The sequence below is a fragment of the Scyliorhinus canicula genome, chromosome 18, assembly GCF_902713615.1.
Source record: "Scyliorhinus canicula chromosome 18, sScyCan1.1, whole genome shotgun sequence".
NCBI lineage: Eukaryota > Metazoa > Chordata > Chondrichthyes > Carcharhiniformes > Scyliorhinidae > Scyliorhinus > Scyliorhinus canicula.
In genome coordinates this window covers 85,810,035-85,834,767 of record NC_052163.1, presented here as the reverse complement: position 1 = coordinate 85,834,767, position 24,733 = coordinate 85,810,035, and the positions used below count along the sequence as shown (strand labels likewise).

Here is a 24,733-nt window from a genome sequence, read left to right as displayed (position 1 = left end):
GAAAGGGAGTGAGCAAGAGTGGGATTTACTAAATTATTCTTGTGAAGACAAACACCAGCACATACTTGATGGTGCAATAGCAATATTTCCCTTTTCTCACATGCCGCACTCGTATATTAAATGTGTCAATTTAGTGCAGGCTGTACTCTACACCAGAGTTCAAGTGATGGTGCATCTTACTGGACCAGCTGTACTACAGTTGCAGCACGAGAACATGCCAGCTAAGGAGTGTGCTATCTGTCTATCACTACACAGAACTTTCATATTTATATTCCATCCTTGGATCCCAACTTTCTTTTTTCGTAAAGCAGTTGTCCCAGGAATCTCTTCTCAGCCCAGGCTATAATTATGGCCACACTGCACTCAATAGTTTTTGGATTCAGTCTGACCAATTGAGAGTGGAATGTTCCAACTTTGTGATTGCAAAGATCTAGTTTCTACCATTCTTCCCGATTAAATGCATCATTGACTGTACTTCCTTCATCAATTAATACTGATGCCAAAGCAAGATGCTGCATCAACGTTGTGAAAGGTTTTTAAGGCAGATGTTTGATAATATCATTCAAAATGCATTATACACACACATATTTAGAAATACATGCCGCTAATGGAAATTAACTATCAGATCCTCTCCTGTATTCAAATTCGAGAAATGTTGAGCGCACCTGGAGTGGTATTCTGAAGCCTTCATTTCCAATATAATGTTCTGTTGCTTCTAATAATTAGTACATGAACATTTATTCGAGATTTTGGGCCAGAATTTACAATAAAAAATGATTTGGTGAATGGTGCTTTTTGTTATTTATGTGTAAATTGCACTGCGACTTTGAGTGTAGATGCACAGTTGACAAAAATTCAGAACTACTGTTCAAGATGTGCCACTCATGCAAAAGATACCCAAAACAGCACCTCACTGGCTGAGGACTAATTTACATGTATTGAATGATGTGGAGTCCCTTTATTTGCATGGTAGATATGGACTAAACGTGCCACAGAAATGTAGGGCTTGCCTTTTTCAATTTATGTACTTTTTTTACAACATGATAATCTTATTTACTGCTAAACAACCATTCTAAAGCTGAAACTAACTTTTACAAGTAGAGAGTCTTATTCATTCAGATTTTAATTGTTGGAAGATTTTTAAAATAATTTATAACTTTTCTTCACTCTCAATCCAATTTGTATTTCTCTTTCTTTACTCTGTACCTGATTTGATATTGAATTTACCGATAGCACTGCTCATTAACAATGTCAAAATATGACAGGTTGAGAAGACGATTATTTACAAAGGTGCCAGGTGCCCTATAAGTGGAACTTGACAAAGCTGGTGGAGGAGGCTAGGGAGAATCTTAAGAGGTGGGATACACCACACTTCACGCTAACAGGGAGGGTCCAAGTGGTGAAAATGAATATTCTGCTGAGGTTCTTCTTTATCTTTCAATCTCTCCCGATCTTTATACCAAAGGCCTTTTTTCGGAAAGTGGACACGATCATTTCTGACTTTGTATGGGAGGGGAAGGTGCCGAGGGTGGGGAGGACCCTGCAAGAGAGGCAGAGGCAGCAGGGGGGTTAGTGTTGCGAAACTTGCTTCATTATTATTGGGCGGCAAATACTGACACGGTGCGGCTGTGGTGGGAAGGAGAAGGGGTAGAGTGGGTTAGGATGGAGGAGGAATCTTGTAAGGGGTCTAGTTTGAGCTATGGTGACGGCAGCGTTGCCAATGGCTCCGAGTAGGTATTCAAGGAGCCCGGTGGTGCAATCCACAGTGAAGATATGGAATCAGTTGAGGAGGCATTTTAGGGTGGAAGGGATGTCGGTGCTAATGCGGCTGTGCGAGAACCATGAGTTTGTATCAGAGGTGATAGATAGTGGATACAGCAGGTGGAGGGAAGTGGGGCTGGTCAAGGTGAGGGATCTGTATTTGGAGGAAGGGTTCACCAGTCTGGAGGAGCTAAGGGAGAGGGTTGAGCTGCCGAGGGGGAGTGAATTCAGGTATCTGCAGGTTAGGGACTTGAGAGGTCTGGAAGGGGTTCCCTAGGTTGCTGGGATACACCCTGCTGGAGCAACTGCTGCTCCCGGATGTGGAAGGGGAGGTAAGAATTGGGGATATATAAAATTGGCTGGGGGAGCAGGGAGACAAGCGGGTGGTGAAGATGAAGGAGAAATGGGAAGCAGAGTTGGGAGGGGAAATCAATTGGGGAGCATGGAGTGAGGCACTGCGTAGGGTAAACGGGACCTCCTCATGTGCAAGGATGAGCTGGATGCAGTTTAAGGTGGTGCACAGGGTGCATGACTCAGGCGAGAATGAGTGGATTCTTTCAGGGGGTAGCAGATGAGTATGAGAGATATGGGCAAGGGCCAGCGAATCACGCGCACATGTTTTGGGGTTGCGAAAAATTGGGAAGATTCTGGACGGGAGTGTTCGCAGTCTTAGCCAGGATAGTGGAGGAGGAGGTGGACCCGGCCCCTTTGGCGGCGATATTTGGGGTCTCAGAGAAGCCGGAGCTAATGGAGGAGAAAGAAGGCTGATGTCTTGGCCTTCGCCTCTCTGATTGCACGGCGGCGAATTTTGCTGGAGTGACGGTCGGCATCGCCACCGGGGATAGCGGCTTGGTTGTGTGACCTGTACGACTTTGTGCCATTAGAGAAGATAAAGTATGAGTTAAGGGGCTCTTCAGTGGGGCTCGAGGAAAGGTACTAGATGTTTGTGACTGTGTTTGAGGAGCTGTTCGTCACGGGGGAGGGGGAGGTGAAAAAGAGGAACGGTCTGTACAGACTGTATAGTTGATTGTAGAGAAGCATGTTTCCCGGGGTGTTTGTTCGCTGTAACCTGTTTTGATACATATTTGTAATAAAATACATTTTTTTTTAAAAAAGGTGCCAGGTGCCCTGCAAGTGTACAGATTGGATCTCTAATGTACTTTAGTTTCCAGTTGAAAAAGTCAAAGAAATTCAATGGACAGAAGAAAGTCTGTTTGTTGTCCACTACAGTAAATTATGGCCATTGTGTTTCTTGAAGTGCTGTATATTAAGAAATGTATTGATAGTCTAACAGTATTTCAGCTATACGGGAAACCTGATTTCCATATGGAGATGTCTCTCAAAAACTCAGCTCAATTGGTTAGCCCAATGGTATGGTTCTATTTTCAAAGGTAGGACTTTAACCTAGAATTACAGGGAAAATAATTTTGTAATTCATCCGAGTTAACCACTTAGTCATTTATAACCAATAACTCAGCAAGTATAAACTTAATTTGATGGAGAAAGAAACTGCTTCATGTTATGAGCACAGATCATGACTCTTCCAAATTGGGAGTTATAATCATTGTGTTCATGAAATTGAACAATTTTGCAATTGACTGTTTACCTATTCTCACATTTTCATATACAGTATTTCATTGACTGATAGGAATCTAGCCTACACTAATTCTCCACATGATCTGAGTCATACTGTCAATGTAGAAGCACCTGTGAAGATGGTAGGTAATTCTCCAAAAAAAAAGAGAAACCAAAGAAAATACCCAAGATGGCAAATTACTTGTGGGAACCTGTTGGTACTTGGATTAAAACGGTAAATTTGCAGGGACTTGGCAGCAGGACACAAGATTGTCTTGTTTGGTCAGAATATGATGTACATTGCAGTCAATACAAAATAAAATACAATTACTGGAACCATCGAATTAGTAAGTAAGCCAGTTCAGCCTTCTGCCAACTGAGGAGAAGAATATTTGAAGACTAGGATCTCAAATCCGAGATGAAGGTCAGAGTTTATTGGGCAGTAGTGATCCCCATGTTCCTATATGCTTCAGGTATTTGGACAACCTACCAGGTGGCACCTCAAAGCACTGGAGAAGGAACATCAGTGGTGCCTTCTCAAGATCCTCCAAAGCGCTGGCAAGAAAGGCAGTCCAACAACAGTGTCCTCTTCCAAACCAAAGTCCAGCATCAAGGCACTAATAACTCAAAACTAGCTTCACTGGCCCATATTGGTCATATGACGGACACCACACTTCCGAAGAAACTGTTCTACCCGGAACTCGACTGTGGCAGGAAACTCCCAGGATGACACCAGAAATGCTTTAAGGATATCCTGAAGAGGTCAAGCATCCCCCCTGGGAGTCCCTAGCTTGGAGAAGGCTCATTTGGGAAGGAACACACAGAGGCAAAAGTGCACAAAATTCCCAACAACTCATCTATCTAATCCTTCAAGCATCACCAGCCCTTCATGTGGCAGAGTCTGTAAATCGCACATTGGATGTGTCAGTCATTTCTGAACACATTGAACCAGAGTGAAAGCAAATCAACCTCGATCCCAAGGAGCTAGCCGAGAAAAGAAGATGAAGCTGTGTTACTTTATAAAGTATGAACCAAATTTGAGAGAAGAATTAAAGTTGAAGTTTCTAAGCTGTTAGTGACTCCCTCCTCACAATGCAGATATGTTCATTTTGACATTTATCCTCATGATAACTGAAGTCATAGGAGTGATGAAGAGTTAACAGCTTCCAGAATATTTTGTGAAAGGACTCTTGAGAGTTTGAATTAATTCAACTTAAACCTATTTGCAGTAAACAATGTGCGAATATACTGCCTACCCAAGAGTCAAAGTCAAAATTTATAAATAGAAAAGGGCAAGAAATTTATAAATAGAAAAGGTGAATAGAAAACCATTACCTTCGAATACTTTTCGCTTTCAATGAAGCTTTCCGCTCCAGCCAGTCATCCATCTGAGGACTTGATAGTGCAGTTGGTCTGTTGTGATCAATAGTGACAACGTCTTTGCCATTTTTCCACAGCTCATAGCGATCAGGCTGAAGGAACTGCACAAACACATCCATTGATATCTTCACCATGTCCTTCCTACAGGTACACTATAAACATGGGAGGTGGAAAAGGGAAGAGGAGGAGAAGGAGAAACAAAAGAACAGATTAAACATACCTGCACCAAAATTTCATCTTCAGTGGACAAAAATACGCTCAATTTATGGGGTACCTTTAAAACTTTATTCACAATGTAAAATTCAGCAAAGTCGAATACATTATAAAGTGCTAACTGCGGTAATTTCCACACAAGAGCAGTGACAGTACCAAACATTAGGGATTAAATCTGGACTAACTCCAGAGAAAAGCTGAGAAGAAAGGAGAAACAAGAGGTCAGTGATGACAATTTATGCATTTTTCCTCACTGCTGCTGCACTGGTGATAGGTTCCAGATGCAGTAAACCAATAAACGGATCCTTAATATCAACATCATTTTGATATCAAGATACAAGCAGGAGTTCAAAATCAATGGGATAATAATTAACCAAATTCACTTCCCACTAGCTGTCTAAGAATGCAATATCAAATGGCCATGGTCAAAGAACTGCTAAAATAGCCATCAAAATAACTGCAGAGGAAAATCTTAGCAATGCGTGAAATCAAGATACTAGCTGAAAATTCTTAGTGTTTAAAACTTCCAATCATCTGTAGATTAAAAATATATTAAACACCAGATACAATACAGTAACGAGAGCCTTAAACTTCTTGCCCTTTTCATTAATACCAGAAAGGAGATCTCCAAAACCTGCATTATTTTTCAATCATTCTTGACACGTGTTACAAGACAAATCCAATAACACACAACACACACTATACAGGCCTCATCTTATTTGCTTTAGACTATCTAAAATATTTATGCTGTGTGATCACAGTCTGTAAAACTCCATGGTGTGTGTGCCGCTCAGGTGCAGTAACATCATTCTTTATTTATGAAGTGCATTGTACGCCTTATGTTCAATTACCAAGAACAGGGTTCGGAAATTACCAGACAAGCAAATCAAAACCCCAGTACACATGCACAAAAATGCTCATGGCTCAATCACTTTGAGTAAGCATAATGCTTTTAATTTAAAAAAAGTTAAAAGTGCTGAAATTTAATAATTGGAATGACACAGGGTACAGAGCTCACTAATGAACATATGAAAATCAAGGAGTTCATAACATGCTTGTGTTGGCAGCTTACGGGATTTACACAAAGTATTTTCTGATTGCCTTCTTTTATTAATTAAGAAAGCAGATATAATTCATTTTCTGCCACAAAGGAGTCCATAAAAGGGGGTTTACAGAAATTAATAGGAGATTCTGTGGAGCTCCATCTGTCCTGATGTTCATCAATATGGCTATTCTCTTTCCCTGGTCTGTCGTGCCATACACTCCACTTTCTAGAACACATTTGTGTGTGTTTTGCATTGGGGGGGTGCAGAAGGCTGAAGAAAATAAATATACGACAGAGCAGATATTTTACTAATTTCTGCCTTGGAGATCAATAATCTACAGATAGGAGGTCCTGTGGTTGGATGCTGTTTCAGAGGAGTGATGATGGTGAATGCTGATAGTTTTGCCTTCCTGGTCATTACAGTCATTATTACTGTAAAGATTGGGCCATTACATTGGATGCCTTGACCTATATTTAATCTGCTAGTCATGCAGTCCTCACCATGTGTTGAAAATGTTTTCAGACGATGAGCAAAAATAATTTGTCTCATTTTAAACTTGTTACAGGTTACATTTGCAAATACATCAAAAGACACTGAATGGAGCATATAAATTCATAAGATGTTTGTAAAATGATCTACCATTTACTAAAACACTGATTCCTTAATTGGTGTAAAGCTACTTTGGAATCAATCTCGTTACATTTATTAACGTTACTTCATTCAAATAATTCCAACAACTTGTATTTGTGTTGTGCTTTTAACATCATAAAACACCCTAAGTCACCACAGGAGCATTATCAAATAGAATTTGTCACTGAGTCAAATCAGGGCAGATAATCGAAATCTTGATGAAAGAGTACATTTTAAGGACCTTCCTAAAGGAGGAGAGCGAGAGGTAGATGTAATGTTCTTTGATTAAGCTGATGTTGAATCTTGATGTGGTAGCGTCAACAATAAACTTTACACTTTGTCTTACAACAAAACGAATTATTACTAACGCTTCTCTAAAGGATTACTATAATGTCTAAGATTAATACAGTTGGAAATGATGGTCTAACACTAATTTACACTAAAATACTACAGAGCTACTCTAATATGCGACTGCTATCTAACACCGTGCCTGGAACACACGGTGCCTCCGAGTCACATGCCTACATCCTCAGACCACCTGCTGGTTGGATGCTAGAGCTACAACAGTAAAATATATAACATATAATACACATACAGATGATGCTGATCTACTCGTTTTATATACTGATGATAGTCTACCTATCATCACAGCAGAGGTTTAGGAAGAGAACTCCTGAGCTTCAAGCCTCAGCAGCTGAAGGCATTGCTGCCTATGGTGGTACGAAAGATAAAGACAAAGAGACTCGCGGAATGTGGATCATGCAGAACTATTTCGCTGCTCATTGTGGACGTGAAAATGCTCGCAAAAGTCCTGGTCAGTTGAATGGAGAACTGCTTACCAGAGTTGGTCGCAGAGGACCAGACAGCCTTTGTCAAGGGTAGACAGTTACTTGCAAACATCAGACAGCTGCTGAATGTAATACTGAGCTCACCCGGGAATAGAACACCAGAGGTGATCCTCTCACCAGACGCAGCAAAGGCCTTGGACAGAGTTGAATGGAAGTCCCTCATTGAGACACTGATTTGGGCTCGGGAAAGGGGTCATCTCATGGGTGAAACCCCTGTACAACGCCCCCAAGGCGAGCGTCTGGACCAATGCCAACATCTCTGAATACTTCTAGTTGCACAGAGGCACCAGGCACGGATGCCCGCTGTCCTACTCCTGTTCGCCCTGGTAATTGAATACTTGGCGATCATCTCCGAGATGCAAGAGGTTAGACGGTTTTCTGAAGAGCACAGAATCTCACTATGTGGCTGATCTGCTCCTCTACATCTCGGACCAGCAAAACAGCATGAACAAAATCATGAAGCTTCTGGAAGAGTTTTGAGCCTTCTCAGGCTACAAACTCAACCTGGGCAAAAATTAGGTTTTCCTGGTGAACCCGACTGGAGGATGGGCAGAGCTGGAAGGTCTCCCATTTAAAATAGCCTAAAACAAGTTCTGCTACCTGGGGATCCAGATAGCCCACGATTGGTCACATATCCACAAGTGGAATCTGACCAGTCTGCCGGAGGAAGTTAAAAAGGACCTACAGAGATGGGATGCACTCTGCTTTCTCTGGCGGGAATGGTGCAGACAAGGTTTCTCTTCCCGTTTGGATCTGTACAGATCTTCATCCCCAAGGCCTTTTCCCCAAAAAATAGACAAAATGGTTGGAGCATTTAGTCGGGGTTTAAAATCCAAGCATCCCTAAGACAATACTGCAAAGGAGAGGAAGTATGGGAGGCCTGGCCCTCCCAAACGTGCAATACTAACACTGGGGAGCCATAGCCGAGAGTGAGGAGACGGGTATAGAAACCAAATATGGAATGGGTGAAGTAGGAGGAGTCCTTCTGCACAGGAACAACTCTCCGAGCCCTCGCCACAACAATGCTTCTATTCCTATCGGCAAAAAACACTTAACCAGCCCAGCAGTTGTAGCAACACTAAGAACCTAGAACCAGATGAGGCAGCACTTTAGTTTAACTGAACAGTCCACCATAGCCCCCCATCTGTGACAACCACAGGTTTCCACCAAACATGCTAGATGCCACCTTTAAGAGTTGGGGGCGGGGGGGGGAAACGAACGACGACACACTAGTGGTTAGAGACTTCTACAGGGGACAAACTTGCGACCTAAGAAGAGCTGAAGGAGAGACTGGAACTACCGAACAGACAGGAACTCCAACATTTACAATCAAAAACTTTCTCCGCAAGGAGACGACAAGGTACCCTCGGGCCCAACAGACACAATGTTGGAGGAGTCACTGGATGAGGATAGTATGGAAAAAGGGAACTGCGGGGACATATACGGACGATTTTTAGTGAGGACACTCTCCATACTGGATGGAACAAGAGAGAAATGAGATGTAATTAGGGACTGAAGCCGGGTGGGGACTCTAGAGTGAAGCACTCAACAGGGCCAACTTCACCTGCTTCATGCAGCTTAAAGTGGTGCACAGAGCACAGCTGACAAAAACCTGAATTAGCAGGTTTTCGAGCACCATTAGGCCATAGAAAGCAGACAGGATCAGGAAGTGTGGGGGGGGGGGGGGGGGGGGGGGGGTGAGAGACCCAATGAAATGCCAAAGGGGAACCCAAGGAGAGACTGACAAGGGGACCAGAGGGCCCCTCACAAAGCTATAAGAGTAAAACAAATGGCAAAACAACCCATCTACGGTGAAGGGAAGGGTCGACGATAGGACCCTGAGACAGCAGAAAAGGGGAGGCAGGGTGCAATGTGTAAATTGTAAATTATAACTATTTCATTAATTTCTTGTACACTGTCAAAATGCAAACTTTAATAAAAATATTTATAAAAAAAATTAAAAGAAAATCAAGAATGTGCAAGATGTGTACAGTTAGCTTGCGATGACTGTGGAACTGGAGAAAGTTAGAGGCAGGGAGGGTAGAGGCTGTGGAGGAAAACAAATATGAAAATGTAACATTTCAACACTCTTCACATCCTTTATGATACACAGTGTGTTGGTATGACTAGAGGTATTACAGTACCTGGGAGTGTGAGCTGCCATTGGTGCAGAGGGCTCGCTGCCCATTGGCCCAAGTACCGTGTTCTCTGTATTCCTATTGGCTAAGAGGAAGGCAGCTCCGCCTATGAGGCGGGGTATAAGAACCCGTGTTCCCCAGCAGCCAGGCCATTTCTGTACGTCTGCTGCCGGGCTCTCTTCTTGCTGATTAAAGCCTTTTGTTTCGTGTCCATTGACAGTGCTTCACACAGATGACAGGCAACGCTTATGACAAGAGGATGGCCAGGAATGAGGAGTGTAGTATCTTTTAAATAGCTGTAGTATTTAATAGTTCGATTAATTTTCAAAATGGTGCCTGCCCTTGTGGCTAGAATGGTGTTTGCTGAAACTGAAGGAGATCTGCTCCTTTCACTAAAATGTGCCTGATGGATCACTGGGAGTACCTTAGGATATTGACTTAAACATAGATTATACAGTGCAGAAGGAGGTCATTCGGCCCATTGAGTTTTCACCGACCCACTTAAGCCCTAATTTTCACCCTATCCCCGTACCCCAATAACCCCACCTAACCTTTTTGGACACGAAGGGCAATTTAGCATAGCCAATCCACCTAACCTGCACGTCTTTGGACTGTGGAGGAATCCGGAGCGCCCGGAGTAAACCCACGCAGATACGGGGAGAACGTGCAGACTCCTCATAGACAATGACCCAGCGGAGAATCAAACCTGGGACCCTGGCGCTATGAAGCCACAGTGCTCGCCACTTGTGCTACCGCGCTGCCCAAAACCCGACTTGCTCCAGATATATTGGGCCTAGGATTGTTCCACATTCTCAGTTAATGCTCCTAGTCTAAAGTCCAATGGATGAAGGAGTGGGTAGGTAATAATAAGGTAGTACACACAACAAACAGCTATTTTGGTGGGGAGAATGTAGAGAGGGAACATTGGCTTTCCAAAATTACTCACTTTTCAAATGCATGTTACACTTCGAAATTAGAAATAAATGGATGTGTCTGCAGAACTTTAGGGAAACTTGGCCAGAACTAAAAAGAACTCTACAGAGCAAGTCCACACCTGAATGGATTGCTGAGAAATTAGTATTCATTTTGTTTTAATGAGGCATGTATCAAAGAATCATTATAATTACCCTGTCTGTGTGAATTCACCTGTGTGGAATGGAGTAGAATATGTAACCCAGTCAGTATTAAAACAGAAAGCGAATAGTTGCCTTTCAGAGAAATCACACTTTAAGAGCAAAGACTTTTAAAATTTACCCCATACGTCAATAACATTTATGGAGCTTCAACTCGAGGGTGTAAAGACCCAGCAATAATTGGAGGCCTTCTACAACAGACTAATTCAAATAGGTTACATGACCTTGGAGATCTCGGGCGAGCTCCGTTCTGTGCTGGTCTCCACAAATGGGGACAAGATGAAACAGCACACATGGAGGGTCTCCCAAGGGATCAGAGGCCCCTTGATGCTTGTATGCTAAGCAGGGTGGCATACTGGCACTGCTGGTGCCACCAGGAGACCTTGGTACTGGCACCCTGACAGTGCTGGCTGGCACTGCCAGCTGCCAGTGTACTAGGCTGGCATTGTTCCCCCAATGGGGATCAGGCCTGGGAGGTGCCCTCCGCAGGAGTCGGGGGGAGGGGGCAAGGACCCCTTATAGGTGACTTAAGGTTTGGGGGGGGTTCGGTGGTCAAGAGATCGGGGCGCCATTTTTATAATAAAAAATAATAAAAGGCAGCACGTTAGCATAGTGGTTAGCTTAATTGGTTCACAGCTCCAAGGTTCCAGGTTTGATTCCCGGCTTGGGTCACTGTCTGTGCGGAGTCTGCACATTCTCCCAGTGTCTGCGTCGATTTCCTCCGGGTGCTCCGGTTTCCTCGCACAGCCCAAAGATGTACAGGTTAGGTAGGTTGGCCTTAATAAATTGCCCTTCGTGTTCAAAATTGCCCTTAGTCTTGGGTGGGGTTACTGGGTATAGGGTGGAGTGCGGGCTTGTGTAGAGTGCACTTTCCAAGAGCCGGTGCAGGCTCGATGGGCCGAATGGCACTGTAAATTCTATGATTCTATGACAAGCACAAGAAGATCAAACACATTACAACTTCTTCTCATTTTTGTTTCACTGAAACGAAACTGCAGGACCATCAAGAAAATTGTCACAATATTTCAGCTGTCATCAAATCCAGGTAAAGACAGACAATAAAAGGTGAAGGGGTCAATGACAGTAAATAGCGCCACTGGCTGTCTCAGCCTTTATCAAACAGATCAATAAGATAATACCATTGGGAAAGACCAAGACTCATCTTTTTCTTCCTTATTATACAATATAATAATAATAAGCAATTCATCCAGCAACTACAGGAGTGAGGAGCTATTTACATCACGTACATTTCGGTGTCACAGGAATACTTCCTTTTCAGATTTAAAACCAAACGTTCGAGCCTAATACAACTTGATCTGTGCCCTTTTTTTCCAGGTAGAAATTTGAAGTAACTGTCAAACCTCTTTTCACTTGCTCAACAGAATGGTTACTGTGAACAACAGAAATGCCTAACGGTACAATGTTAGGTTTTAGAGCTTACATACAGTAGTGGAAGATCCACTGTGGATGCTGGAAGTTGCTGCCTGACCGTTTTCTGTCATTTTTTTTCTTTTTTTTAAAATTTAGAGTACCCAATTAATTTTTCCAATTAAGGGGCAATTTGTAACGTGGCCATTTCAGCTATCCGGCACATCTTTGGATTATGGTGGTGAAACCCATGCAGACACGGGGAGAATGTGGAAACTCCACATGGACAGTGACCAGGGCCGGGATTCAAACCCGGGTCCTCAGCGCCGTAGGCAGCAATGCCACCGTGCTGCCCCCCGGTTTTCTGTAATAACAGCAAGCACCGATAGTCTCTCTGTTACTCTTCACACAAAAGCCAGATGATTATTGTGGGAATCAAGGTAAGAAATTGTAAAATACTGATTGATATTTTCTATGTAAAATTCTATAGTAAAACTCATGGGGATGAATTTCACCCTCCCCCTTTTCACAATTACTTTACACCAACTATACCAGAATTAATGCTATTCATTACCACAGGACAACTTAATGCAACATATAAACCTTAAGGATGAAGATGTGCTGTATTCCAAATAAGCAAAAAATGTCAAGTTAACTACCGATTCAATACAAGATTCAGTCCAATAGCCATCAGCCATGGACAAAGGTTAGAACTGAACGAGCATCCAAGTCACCAGTTTAATGCAGTTACTATTGACCAAGTAGAAAACAGAAATTTTCCTAGCTTTACAACAGTCATGCTTCAGTTTAATCAGTGACAAAAAGCTAAAGTTACACTGAGCATGAGATGGCTGCTTTTGTTACAGTATATTTTGTGGTGCCCACAAAAGTCTTACAATAGTCTTACAAAAAAGTCTCTCAAAAAATTTTACAATAGTCTCTTTAAATTCAAAAACAATTGAGTGGGATTTCACTGAAGTGACTAATGCGCTGAGATTTGTATTATTTCAGTAATAATAGGAGCATTGGACTCCAGAAATGGTTAGCAGATTCTGCCATCTCTGGTCCACAATGGCAGACAACCTGTCCCTTGATTGGAATTTGATACACACAGAGAAAGCAGCTACCACTTTTGGCCAACTCACAAAATGTGGAATAACATCAAGCTGGCCTTTAGAATCAAACTGATGGTTTATAAGGCCTGCATTCTCAGGACTTGTTGTACATCTATGAAAGATTGATGACTTACGGCTAGCAAGAAAAGCAAAACAATTTTCAACTTCACTGTTGCCGGCACATTATGGGTTTATTCTGGCCGACAAAATCAGGAATGTGGCCATCCTCTCAAAGGCAGAGCTCCCATGTTTGTTAGCACTCATCAAACCGAGGTGGCTTCTTTGACTTGGGCACATCTGCAGGGTGGAATTTGATTGCATAGTTCAGGACTTTCCACACGGTGAAGTAGCCAGAGCCAGACAACCAATAGGATATCCGCACGGTGAAGTAGCCAGAGCCAGACAACCAATAGGACGTCCACACGGTGAAGTAGCCAGAGCCAGACAACCAATAGGACATCCGCACGGTGAAGTAGCCAGAGCCAGACAACCAATAGGACGTCCGCACGGTGAAGTAGCCAGAGCCAGACAACCAATAGGACGTCCGCACAGTGAAGTAGCCAGAGCCAGACAACCAATAGGACGTCCGCACGGTGAAGTAGCCAGAGCCAGACAACCAATAGGACGTCCGCACAATGAAGTAGCCAGAGCCAGACAACCAATAGGACGTCCGCATGGTGAAGTAGCCAGAGCCAGACAACCAATAGGATGTCCGCACGGTGAAGTAGCCAGAGCCAGACAACCAATAGGACGCCCAAAGTTCTGCTCCAAAGATTTTTGCAAGTGTGACATGAGGGCCCTAAACATCAATTATCGCATCTGGGCGTCACCAGTTAACAATAGAGGAAAATGGCACTATCGCCTGTGAGCTGGCATGCACCACCATGATGATCAGTAGCTACAAAGGCACTGGTAAACAGACACCACCACTGAAGACAACGACCCACAATGACACTTAGTTTAATATCCTTCACTTGTGACAGAACCTGCCTCTCAAGGATTGGCCTCTTCAGCCATCAGAAAAGGTGTACAATATGAAGATGCCCCATCTGAAATAGATTGTTTGCTGTGTCGATCATCTTTTGTAGCTGTAAGGATGCGGAATCAAGCTTCACCAGACCCACATGAATTTTGTGCGAAGGGTCCTCCCGGCTTTCCCCGTGGCACTGCCGCCATCCCTGATAGAGGTAGCATATCTTGCATCTATGAGTGGATCCTAGAGGAGGAATGGGTCATGGTTACATGAGGTGAGAACGATTTGGGAGGGGGTGTTGGAACCTATAGTGGATAATGAAGTGTGTAGTGAGACCCTTCATAGGGTGGACTCTCATGTGCATGGCTTGGCCTGATCCAGCTGAAGAGGTGGTGGATAGATCTCATCTGACCCAGGCTAAGATAAATGGCTTCTTTCCGTAGGGTGGCAACAGATGTGAGCGGTGCGTCGAGGGACCGGTCACCCACACACAAAAATGTTCTGGTTGTGTCCCAAATTGATAAGCATTTGCGCTCCTTCCTTAGCACCTTGTCGGCAATTCTGAATATTGATCTGAATTCTTGACCTTTGGTGGCCATTTTCAGGGTGTCGGACTCACTGGGGCTGCAAACAGGGTTGAAGACAGACTTCCTCTCCTTTGCCTCGTTGATCGTCTGGAGGAAAGTTCTGCTGGAATGGAGGTCTCCTACTTCGCCCAGCGCCTCAGTCTGGTTGAGTGACCGAATGGAATCTTTGTGTATGGAGAAAATCAAGTACAGCATCAGGGGATTAGTTGAGGGATTCCATCCGAGGTGACAGCCAATCATTGCCTACTTTAAGGAATTGGTCACCGTCAGTTGCTAAGCACAGGGAATTCGGTGGGAGTGGAATTGGGTTTTCATTTTTCCTCTCTTTGTGGGTGAAGTGCATATGGTTGGCTGTATTTTTGCTACACTGTGCTGGGTTACACCCGTGGTTTGTGCTGTTAGCTTTGTTGTAATATTTATTGTAAATAGAAAATCTTTAATAAAAATAAATAAATAAAAATCTTACAGCTGAAACAGCTTCTCAAAAGAGACTCACTTAAGGAAATAAGGTAATATTTAGCTTCAAGCAAATTGGCAGGAGTTGACAAATTCTGCAGTTGGAATTTTCACAAGAAAAGCGGCGGGTGCGGGTCTTTGAAGAAAGGTTTGAAGTCATGACATTTTCCTCTGATTCGTTCACCCCGCCAGCAACACCATAGAATATAGAACATTACAGCGCAGTACAGGCCCTTCGGCCCTCGATGTTGCGCCAACCTGTGAAACCATCTGAAGCCTATCTGACCTACACTATTCAATTTTCATCCATTTGTCTATCCAGTGACCACTTAAATGCCCTTAAAGTTGGCGAGTCTACTTCTGTTGCAGGCAGGGCGTTCCACACCCCTACTACTCTCTGAGTAAAGAAACTGCCTCTGACATCTGTCCTATATCTACCACCCCTCAATTTAAAACTAAGTCCCCTCGTGTTGGTCATCACCATCCGAGGAAAAAGACTCTCACTGTCCACCCTATCTAACCCTCTGACTATCTTATATGTCTCTATTAAGTCACCTCTCAGCCTTCTCCTCTCTAACGAAAACAACCTCAAGTCCCTGAGCCTTTCCTCGTAAGGCCTTCCCTCCATACCAGGCAACATCCTAGTAAATCTCCTCTGAACCTTTTCCAAAGCTTCCACATCCTTCCTATAATGTGGTGATCAGAACTGCACGCTGTACTCCAGGAGCGGCCGCACCAGAGTTATGTACAGCTGCAGCATGACCTTGTGGCTCCGAAACTCAATTCCCCTACTGATAAAGGCTAGCACACCATATGGGGTGCTGGTTTAGTTCACAACAGGGGCTGGTTTAGCTCACCAGGCTAAATCGCTGGCTTTTAAAGCAGACCAAGCAGGCCAGCAGCACGGTTCGATTCCCATACCAGCCTCCCCGGACAGGCGCCGGAATGTGGCGACTTGGGGCTTTTCACAGTAACTTCATTGAAGCCTACTCGTGACAATAAGCAATTTTCATTTCATTGTCATGCCTTCTTAACAGCCCTATTAACCTGGGTGGCAACTTTCAAGGATTTATGTACCTGATGCCGAGATCTCTCTGTTCATCTACACTACCAAGAATCTTGCCATTAGCCCAGTACTCTGCATTCCTGTTACTCCTTCCAAAGTGAACCACCTCACACTTTTCCGCATTAAACTCCATCTGTCACCTCTCAGCCCAGTTCTGCAGCTTATCTATGTCCCTCTGTATCCTATAAGATCCTTCAGCGCTATCCACAACTCCACCAACCTTCGTGTCATGTGCAAATTTACTAACCCATCCTTCTACACCCTCTTTCAGGTCATTTATAAAAATAACAAACAGCAGTGGCCCCAAAACAGATCCTTGCGGTACACCACTAGTAACTGAACTCCAGGATGAACATTTGCCATCAACCACCACCCTCTGTCTTCTTTCAGCTAGCCAATTACTGATCCAAACCGCTAAATCACCTTCAATCCCATACTTCCTTATTTTCTGCAATAGCCTACCGTGGGGAACCTTATCAAACGCCTTACTGAAATCCATATACACCACATCAACCGCTTTACCCTCATCCACCTGTTTGGTCACCTTCTAAAAAACTCAATAAGGTTTGTGAGGCATGACCTACCCTTCACAAAACCGTGTTGACTATCGCTAATCAACTTGTTCTTTTCAAGATGATTATAAACCCTATCTCTTATAACATTTTCCAACATTTTACCCACAACCGAAGTAAGGCTCACAGGTCTATAATTACCAGGGTTGTCTCTACTCCCCTTCTTGAACAAGGGGACAACATTTGCTATCCTCCAGTCTTCCGGCACTATTCCTGTCGACAAAGACAACATAAAGATCAAGGACAAAGGCTCTGCAATCTCCTCCCTGGCTTCCCAGAGAATCCTAGGATAAATCCCAATCCAGGGCACGATGTTTAAATGTCACTACAATACACAGCGAGCAAACCAGTTCACTCAAGTGCACCTCTAGCACTATTGGCACTACCCCTGGCTCAAGCCCGCACTAACTGGGCACTCTATCCTCCTCCCCCCCCCCCCCCTCCGATCCCCTGGGGATACAGTTCACCAGGTGCATGCCATGTGCTTGAGACCAGTCATGCTTCATGCTGTTCTGCTAGCACATTGCTGTAGATGAATTTTTTTGATCTCGGGAAACGATTCAGGCATGTGGACCTGATAATTACATAAATTATAATGAGGTGAACGTTGGGAATCATGTCCCGTCACTGACAGGACAGGGGGACGGTCCCCTTCCTTCGACAAACCCACCTGACTCAGGTGGGAGCGGAAAATCCCAGCCTAATTGTCCGCCAACACATGTGAAAACATGGAAAGGCCAAAACCCTTTGGGATAATCAGCGACAGAATTAGAAAAGAGATGGCAACATTTTATCTTATTTTCAGCCTATTGTCAATAATGCTCACGAAAGCCCTCTTCTTTTGAAAGAACCCCTTGACTGATGATCTGTTTCTTTGCGAACACCTTTGATGCAACATTAATTTTAAGTGGCTCCAGAGCATTATCCTTTGGGTTACCAACCTTTCTGCTGTGGGAGTTAGAATAATAAATCTGATGGGTATCATGATACTGTTTGAAACTGAACAAGTACCAACTGATCAAGACATGACTTGCTTGAATCAAACTAACAATTTGGCTGTAGGAATCTACCGTACAGTTTAAGTATAGTCTTGAATACACTTCAAAACTCAGTAGAATTTAAGTTACACTTCTCGGACGCAAAATAGAAATCTTTTATTGTGTCTATTGATTATAATTGAGAAACTGAAGCAAGATGTTTGCGGTCCAGGCGAGGGGACAGGAGAGGCGACTGGGGGAACTGCTGTTTTGAGTGGTCGGGGGAAGTTTTAGGTATCTAGCCATCCAAGTAGCGTGGGAATGGGAACGGTTACACAAACTTAATCTGGCCCGTGGACCAAATGAAGGACGATTTTCGGAGGTGGGACGTGCTCCCGTTATCACTAGCTGGGAGGGTCCAGACGGTGAAGATGACGTTCCTTTTTGTGTTTGTGTTCCAATGTCTCCCCATCTTTATTCCACGGATCTTTTTTAAACGGGTTAACAAAGTTATCACGGGCTTTGTATGGGCGGGCAACACCCTGCGAGTAAGGAAGGGGATGCTTGAGCGGAGCCGGGAAGAAGACGGACTGGCGCTGCCAAACTTCAGTAACTATTATTGGGCGGCGAATATAGCCATGAACAGGAAGTGGGTCGGTATGGGAGCGTATGGAGGCGGCTTCATGCAAGGGCACCAGCTTGGGGGCGTTGATATTCCCGCCGGCATGGTACTCCACCAGCCCCATGGTGGTGGCAGCTCTGAGAGTCTGGGGGCAATGGAGGAAGTATGTGGGAGCAGAGGTAGCATCGGTTTGGTCCCCAATCTCCAATAACCACCGGTTTGCACCGGGAAGGATGGATGGAGGGGTTTCGGAGATGGCAGAGGGCAGGAATTGAGAGGATAGGGGATATGTTTATAGAAGGGAGCTTTCCTAGCTTGAGGGAGCTGGAGGAGAAATTTGGATTAGCGAGGGGAAACGAATTTAGGTACCTGCAGGTGCAGGACTTCCTACGTAGACAGGTCTCAACCTTCCCGCTCCTACCACCAAGGGGAATTCAGGAGAGGGTAGTTTCCGGAGTGGGGGTGGAAGAAGGGATGGTTTCCGACATTTATAAGAAGGTCATGGGGTCAGAGGACACACAGACTGAGGCGCTGAAGCGCAAATGGAAAGAGGAGTTAGGGGGAGAGATAGAGGATGGTCTTTGGGCGGATGCATTGTGTAGCGACAACACATCCATAACATGCGCCAGGCTCAGCCTGATACAGTTAAAGGTCGTTCACCGGGCTCAGATGACAGTGACTTGGATGAGCAGGTTCTTTGGTGTAGAAGACAGGTGTGCAAGGTGTGTGGGGGGCCAGCGAACCATGTCCATATGTTCTAGGCATGCCCGAAGATTAGGGGATTCTGGCAGGGGTTTGCAGGCGTCATGTCAAGCTTGCTTGAGAGGGTCACTGTTAGGGTTCGCCCGGAGGTGGCAACTGTTCGTCGACTTCTTTGCAGAACATTAATCGCCAGCAGAGGAGGGGAAGAGAGTTTAGTTTAGCGTAGGGGGTTAATAAAGGTGAGATCTGTAAGGGAGGAAGCAGGCTTTTTGCACTGTTTATAGACCTATGTATATTGTTTATTTTGTCATGTTAAAAACAAGGGTGGCACCGAGTCCGGAGGTGGCGATTTACAGGGTGACTGAAGATCCGGGAATCCAGGAGGAGAAAGAGGCAAACGTTCTGGCCTTTGCTTCCCTGGTAGCCCAGAGACTGATACTATTAGCTTGGAGGGACTCAGAGCCCCCGAAGCCGGAGACCTGGCTTACTGACATGGGTAGCTTTCTCTGTTTGGAGAAAATCAAGCTTGCCTTGAGAGGGTCACTGGAAGGGTTCGCCTGGAGGTGGCAACTGTTCGTCGACTTCTCTGTGGAAAATTAATCGTCAGCGGAGGGGGGGGGGGGGGGGGGTTAGTTTAGCGTAGGGGGTTAATAAAGGTGAAATCTGTAAGGGAGGAAGCAGGATTTTTGCACTTTGTTTATAGACTTGTGTATATTGTTTATTTTGTCGTTGTTGTAAAAACAAAAATAAAATGTTTATTAAAAAAAATTGAGAGACTAAGATCTTCTTGTGGTTACAAATCACATGTTCTCAATAAAGCCCTTGCCTCAAAAGACTTTAAGAGAAATAATCGGATTAATGGTTTACAACAGATTTAACTTTCAAAATACAGTAATGGTTCTTGCTCAAAGCAAAACAGCTTGCGCAAAGTTCAAGAGTTAGAGTGGAAATATGAAAATACGGAATAAGGATAGCGAGTAGTTAGGTAAAAGGTATAGAGTGATCCTGGATGGAAAATGTCTGCCCGGACCTCTATCTTTAAAGAGAATGTTATCAGTCTGACTCCATCTGTCCCTACCCCTGTAATATGCTGATTGGCTTGGATGGGTCTCAAATGCATTTGGTTGGATGGTTAGTTGTCAATCATCAATGTGCAACATTATCTTGTTGAACTTTTAAAATTATATAAATGTTGCATGTGGAATTCTTAAATGTGTGTTGGAATACAAACTCTGCTCATTAAACTGGGCTGGTTCAGCTCACTCTGGGCTGGTTTAGCTCACTCGGCTAAATCGCTGGCTTTTAAAACAGACCAAGCAGGCCAGCAGCACGGTTCGATTCCCGTACTAGCCTTCCCGGACAGGTGCCGGAATGTGGTGACTAGGGGCTTTTCACAGTAACTTCATTGAAGCCTACGCGTGACAATAAGCGATTTTCATTTAATTTCAAACTGGTATGTGCTGAACTCTGCAATTCTGTTCATTTGAACAATGGCAGAGCTCATATGAACTATAATGTCAATTTGACCTTCAGTATAAAGTTGCATAAGCTTTAGCTAGCTTTTTTAGATGTTTCAATTCTGTGCTTTGCCATTGCAAATTCTGCAAGCTGTGTGTTTTTGTAATCTAAGTTATGCTTGAAGTTATATGATGAAATCCAGTTTAAAATGGATTTTAAACTGGGCTTTAGTATTTACATTAAAAATGGCTAAATCAATGACATTTTTACCTATCAGAAATAGCCAGTTCCCTTCAATGGCTTACAAGATACTGCATCAAGTCACTTTGATTCCAAGCTGGGTAAACAGTCCAGTTTAAACGATTGCATTTATTTATTGACTTGGACGTCCAATTCTGTTGCCCACCCTCTTCATCTTCTATAGCTGATCATGGTTTCACTCAAAGCTATTGTTTCCATGGATCAACATCTCTTCTCCATCTGAATTATTGCTGACCAGCAGAATAAGTTTCATAATGCTATCCTACGCATTGTTCAACAACTTTCACAAGCTTATCAGACATGCTTAGAAGTTTGGTTTAGTCTGATGAAATAGGAACAGTTGGAAAACAAGCACTTTCTTGCTGGCTATCTAGCTATACATATTGGCAATAAGAAAAATCCTTAAACCTTTAAACTGCTTTCATATTGCTAAGAGCCAGTGAACATGCCAGTAGCTGATATCTGGAAAGCTAATGTAACATTGTGTGCAGCTGCCACAGCACTGACAGTTATGGAAATGATTGTCATCCAAATGTGTTAACAGTGGAATTCAGTTCAAATACATCTACCTTTCCCCATGCCAGTAATGTCAGTGACTCTGGATTGCTCTCAAGTACTGAACTGTCATTGCCGAGAATAAAAGTGACAGATCAAATATAAGAATATTCATATTGAATTCCTTGTGGGACCAAAGTATCAACTCCAAAGAAAATTGAAACCATTCAAGGTTCTCTTTGTGCTTTACTGCAACTAGATTCAGGCTGAAGGTACAAAAAATGAGAAACGAGAACAGTAAACATGTCATAACCACACAATAGACTTAAAACCACAGTGCAAATGCAGATTTTCAAAGGACTGCAATTGTTAAAGTTAGGGCTTTAATTTTTAACCCCAAACACGCAATAATTTAAACTCCTACAAATCGATTTTTCTAAAACTGCACGCTGCATCTTGTGTATAAGTGATTTTTCACCAATTGAATAGGATTGATAAAAGCAACTGGACAGAAATGCAGGGGAGGGGGAATCTGAAGAAAATATTAAATATTTGTTTCTTCATAACTGCATTGAAACCAGAAAATCAAAAAATATTGACCTCTGGATTAATACAAAAACTTCATCCAGCACAAATTCAACATGCCCATCAAAGATGGGTGTACCACATAATTACGGCACTTCTTGCCCCAACTGATCAAATCTCATTTGCTACTTAGCTATTGTACAACTCCCCCCCCCCCCTCCCCCCAACCCAAATTCTAGACTCTCCAGGGGTTCTTTTAAATTCTATTGGGATTTGGCCCCTTCTCCAGTAAGGCACTACATGGTAGACTTACGATAAATGTTAAGGGATATGGAATCAGGGTTAAATAGCTGAATGGATAGCATGTTGGCTTAAAATATAGAAATCATGAGGTAAAGTGTAGTCATGGATCAGTGCTGGGGCCAATGTTATTCACTATTTACATTAATGATTTGGACACACGGACAAGCAACTAAGGATGTGATTCAACAGAAAGATTTCTAATGTGTCATTTTGGGCACTGATAGAAATCAGCTTTTCTGGTTAGCTTTTGATGATATAGATAAAAGGTTTAATTGAGAAATCAGTAAGAGTAATTAACTAAATCATATTAACCATGAGAGTGAGGAAAGCCGAATAGCTGGGATCTAATCAGATAAGACTTAGAATTTTCACATTTTGCAAGTTGCTTGAGACTTGCTAGAGAATCCATGGCCAGTGACGCCTACTGACCCAAAAGACTCCATTGTATGCAGTTGCTTTCCCAAGCCTGGACCGTTTACATGGTAACAGTCAGTTAGGATCATAATAACTTTTCGAAAACTGTGTTAATCTAATTAATGTTAGGAGGCATAATTGGCAAGCCAGGGTGTGGAAAATTACACCAAAACATTTATCTCTTAAATTGACAGACAGATAGTTTGGCCAAATTGAGAGAATTATAAATTAGTTAAAGCCAATCACAGCTGTAAAGGAGGCAAAACTTTAAGGTAATGATCTCCTTAAAAATCAATTGTCGGGATGGAAACAGCCATTCAGGAATCACTCTCTGTATCTCTATTTTTCTGAAACTTATTTTCGTTGCTTGCTTTTGCTAAATCACCATTTTTCTTTTGTTTAAATCACTCAGGAATTTTGTACTGTGCATCATGATTTGAAGAAATAACCATTTTGGTAATTGTATTTTAAACGCGACCACTGTATTCGACAATCAATGTAACCTAAGCTTGTATTGTAACCAAACATTTACCAGTAGACACTAAAGCTGACAAATAAAGTTCAATAAAACGTTGCCAAAAAGCACAGCCTGGAATCTCTGTTATTTGGGAACCAAGAAGGGAAAACGCATATCCAGGTTTCCGAATACACACACAGAGATCACACACAAACACACACACAGAGATCACACACACACACAGAGATGACACATACACACACAGAGATCACACACACAGAGATCACACATACGCACAGAGATCACACACACAGCGATCACACACACAGAGATGACACACATACGCACAGAGATCACACACACAGCGATCACACACACAGAGATGACACACATACACACAGAGATGACACACACACAGATGACACACACACACACAGATGACACACACACAGAGATGATACACACAGATGACACACACACACAGAGATGATACACACAGATGACACACACACACAGAGATCACACACACAGAGATCACACACACACACAGATCACACACACACACAGATCACACACACACACAGATCACACACACCCACACAGATCACACACACACACACACGAGATCAGAGATCACACACACACAAGATCAGAGATCACACACACGAGATCAGAGATCACACACACGAGATCAGAGATCACACACACGAGATCAGAGATCACACACACACACGAGATCAGAGATCACACACACACACAGAGAGATCACACACACACACACAGAGAGATCACACACACAGAGAGATCACACACACAGAGAGATCACACACACACACACAATCACACAGAGATCACACACACACACACACAGAGATCACACACACACATACACAGAGATCACACACACACACCTGCGTCTCCATGGTGCTGACACTTCTAGAGTTCAGGCAAAGTGTTCAGGCTTCAAAGTTTGGTTGAAATAAGACGCAATAATCATCGTCTGAGATATGGCACCTGTACCCACAAGAAGCCACTTGAGAATATTTTGTTTATTAAGCGGCAAACAGTAGCAAAGATTTGAAAATTAACCACATAACATTCCACAAATCACACCAACCATCAAACAACAAGGAAAGGTCACCGTTCCATATTGGTACCAATACAAAGCTATGTCAGCTCATTTTCACAAAAAAATCCAAACACACCGTATCACCCCTCACAGGCTCCTCAACTGAAATGGAGGAGAAGCCTGAGAATATGTTATTACATCTAGATATTTGTCGTAGAAATGAGCTATCCATCAATGTGTTCCGCATATCGGTGCCATTCTCCATTCAGGAGTTCACAGCCCCTCCCACATGGCCCAATCTCACCGGAACCAAATCCTGGCATCTACATAATCTACTAGTGCTCAAGGTGCAGTTGAACATCCTTGACTTCCAACGCGTTTAACCTGTGGTGATGTGCCAGTTACATGTAGCACTCATCACAGCAGCAACAAAAACATCAGCAATCTGTGAAAGCATTTCTTCAACAGTGTAATCAGGTGGCCCATTTGGAACAATGTCAGGCACAAGGTCCAACAGCATCTTCTTGTTTCAAACCGGATTGCCTTCTGGACTGATGCATCTCCCTGAGCCCAGTGTTCCCGGACCCAG

General features: G+C 43.4%; 1 protein-coding gene across 3 annotated transcripts in view; it reads right to left on the bottom strand.

Annotated features, from left to right (window-relative positions):
- Positions 1-24,733, bottom strand: part of kdm4b (lysine (K)-specific demethylase 4B) — a 740,412-nt gene that overhangs the window by 208,869 nt on the left and 506,810 nt on the right. For all 3 annotated transcript variants that reach the window (XM_038777903.1, XM_038777902.1, XM_038777904.1), the window contains one exon: positions 4,672-4,868. In XM_038777903.1, the coding sequence (XP_038633831.1) occupies positions 4,672-4,868 (197 nt within the window). The remainder of the gene's footprint in view (positions 1-4,671; positions 4,869-24,733) is intronic.